General features: G+C 34.6%; 1 protein-coding gene across 2 annotated transcripts in view; it reads left to right on the top strand.

Moving 5' to 3' along the window:
- LOC143029579 (uncharacterized) overlaps positions 1–2,500 on the top strand; it is a 10,922-nt gene that overhangs the window by 5,920 nt on the left and 2,502 nt on the right. The window contains exons 4-5 of one of the 2 annotated variants that reach the window (XM_076192267.1): positions 948–1,015; positions 2,458–2,500. The exon at positions 2,458–2,500 is cut by the window's right edge and continues 122 nt beyond it. In XM_076192267.1, the coding sequence (XP_076048382.1) occupies positions 2,463–2,500 (38 nt within the window). In that variant the 5' untranslated portion in view covers positions 948–1,015; positions 2,458–2,462. The remainder of the gene's footprint in view (positions 1–947; positions 1,016–2,457) is intronic. The other variant, XM_076192266.1, reaches the window with a different exon arrangement.

Here is a 2,500-nt window from a genome sequence, read left to right as displayed (position 1 = left end):
ACACGTACCCGTGTTCTTATTAGGATATATATATATATATATATATATATATATATATATATATATATATATATACAAAAACTAATAAAACCAGGAAGGGTTTTTCAATAAAAAGTAGTGCAGGCAAGGACAATCATCGAAAGACTTGATCTAGTACGAAACCGATTGAAAATGAAATAATGGGGAATTACCTAACACGAAAGAGAGGGGCGGAAGGGAGAGAAGGAGGAAGAAAACGCTAATATCGAAATTTGAATCGTTGTTATAATTTATCGTCTGACTTGCTTGAGAAGTTTATTTCTGCCTGTATCTTGGTAAAATGCACTAACCATCAGTTAAACTTCGTTATATCTAAAGTGTATTTTTTAAGTGCCGTGGATTTTCAAAATTTTATTATTTCCTTATAAAGATGTAAGGTTAAAACATGAGCAATGTGCTGTATTCTTTTATTTATTTATTTCATTGCATTTATTCACTCATAATACTCTTTGTATCTTTGCCAATTCGTTTCTTTATCCATTCATTTACCATTCTGCATCAGTCTCGTAGTTCTTTTCTGTTCCATTATCTCTGCGTACGTAGTATGAAAAGTTACCGATGTTTCCGTGTCTTCTGTCTTTTATTTCCCTTCGTCATCATCCTTGCCTCCTTCCTTTCGCCGCCAAATATCTGTCTCTCTCTCACCCTTCCCTCCGCCACCCACGATGTATTCTGAAGATCGACAGGGCTTGTCTCTCTCTCTCTCTCTCTCTCTCTCTCTCTCTCTCTCTCTCTCTCTCTCTCTCTCTCTCTCTCTCTCTTCCATTCTGTATCTATTTCCTGACGCTTCTGTTCTCCTTCACCAGTCACTTATTTCGTTCTTTTTTTCGTTCGTTTTCTAACTCCTTCATCCCATTGACTCCATATGTTCGAGTAATAAATATTTTTCTTTTGGGTTTACCGCAAAGGTTTGGCGGTTTAGCAACCCTGTCTATTTCAGCACCACTGCCTCCATTCTTCTCATCATTCTACACAGGTTTTTATATTCCTTTTCTGTATTTCATTAATTATGGTTAGCAGGCCCTGTACTAGCCGTTCCTAAATTTATAAATCAACCTCACACACACACACACACACACACACACACACACACACACACACACACACACACACACACACACACACACACACACACACACACACACACACACACACACACACACACACACACACACACACACACACACACACACACACACACATATATATATATGTATATATATATATATACATGCGGGATATATATATATATATATATATATATATATATATATATATATGTATATATATACATATACATGCGGGAGTAACCATCAGGAAAAAGTGAACTAACGAAGCAGAGCGCTTTCGTATAATTCCTTTTGGTATTTGGTGGTTACTCCCGCGTTTGTGAACACACGTTTTTAGTGTTTGTATTGTATATATATATATATATATATATATATATATATATATATATATATATATATATATATATATATATCACAGGTGAGAAATGTAGTAACACATTTATAAATCACAACTAACACCACAGTTCCGCTTACGCAACTCTTTCTTTCGTCCGACTGTTGTGTTAGTTGTGACATATATATATATATGTATATATATATATATACACACACATGCATATACCTACATTTTTTCCTTGTCTTTTGTTTCATGGCCTTTTCTTTACCAAATGCTTCCGAGATCACGATGTCGTTGACACTTGTTGGGAAGCAGTCGTGACATCTGTCAACAGAGACGAAGAAAACTGTCTTAGCAATTTGTCAGTCATAATCAAACAGTCTCTTGTACACTTCTGGGCATTTTTTTTTTTTTTTTTTTTTAACTGAAATGAATTTATACCTTTCTAGTTTCAGTGTAAACTAACGAAACGCCAATGGATTTGTTTTCCAAACTCAACAAGTGCCTATTTTTAAGTAAGTCATTTTCGTCACTTTGTCCATGGTCATGATTATCTATTTTAGTGCTTTTGCGGAAAGTTTAGAGATGCACTCCGAATTCACAGTACCCAGTCTCACTCAAACTTAGGCTCAGCAGGACCTCAGGAACATTTCTCGCGTTGTAATAAAATTATACTATAAACGTAAAGGAAATAATGTAAGTTAAACCGTACAAGCGTACTCAGTTTTATCTATTTTTCAGTTTGCTACTTTTATTTTTTAATTATTTTTATATATGTATACTCAAAATTAACATTCCTGAAAACAACTTTCACCCAAATGCATTAGTTTTGCTGTAAAAATGAGTATTTGCTTTACCGCTGTTACTGACACGAAAAAAGACTCCATTTGTTTGTCGAAAAGGATCAATTCTGGTTTTTACAAACATACATAATCGTAACCATGAAAACTACCGTTCTGGGATTGTAACCTTTTCTTCTCTCGACCTCTTATATATTTTTTTTTTTCACAGTACCCATGACCAGGCTCACCATAGGTACTAAGGATGTCGTCAT

The sequence above is a fragment of the Oratosquilla oratoria genome, chromosome 11 (assembly GCF_046742065.1).
Source record: "Oratosquilla oratoria isolate Oo_2021 chromosome 11, ASM4674206v1, whole genome shotgun sequence".
NCBI lineage: Eukaryota > Metazoa > Arthropoda > Malacostraca > Stomatopoda > Squillidae > Oratosquilla > Oratosquilla oratoria.
The sequence above is the reverse complement of the archived record's forward strand: the minus strand, read 5'-3'. Positions and strand labels throughout refer to the sequence as shown.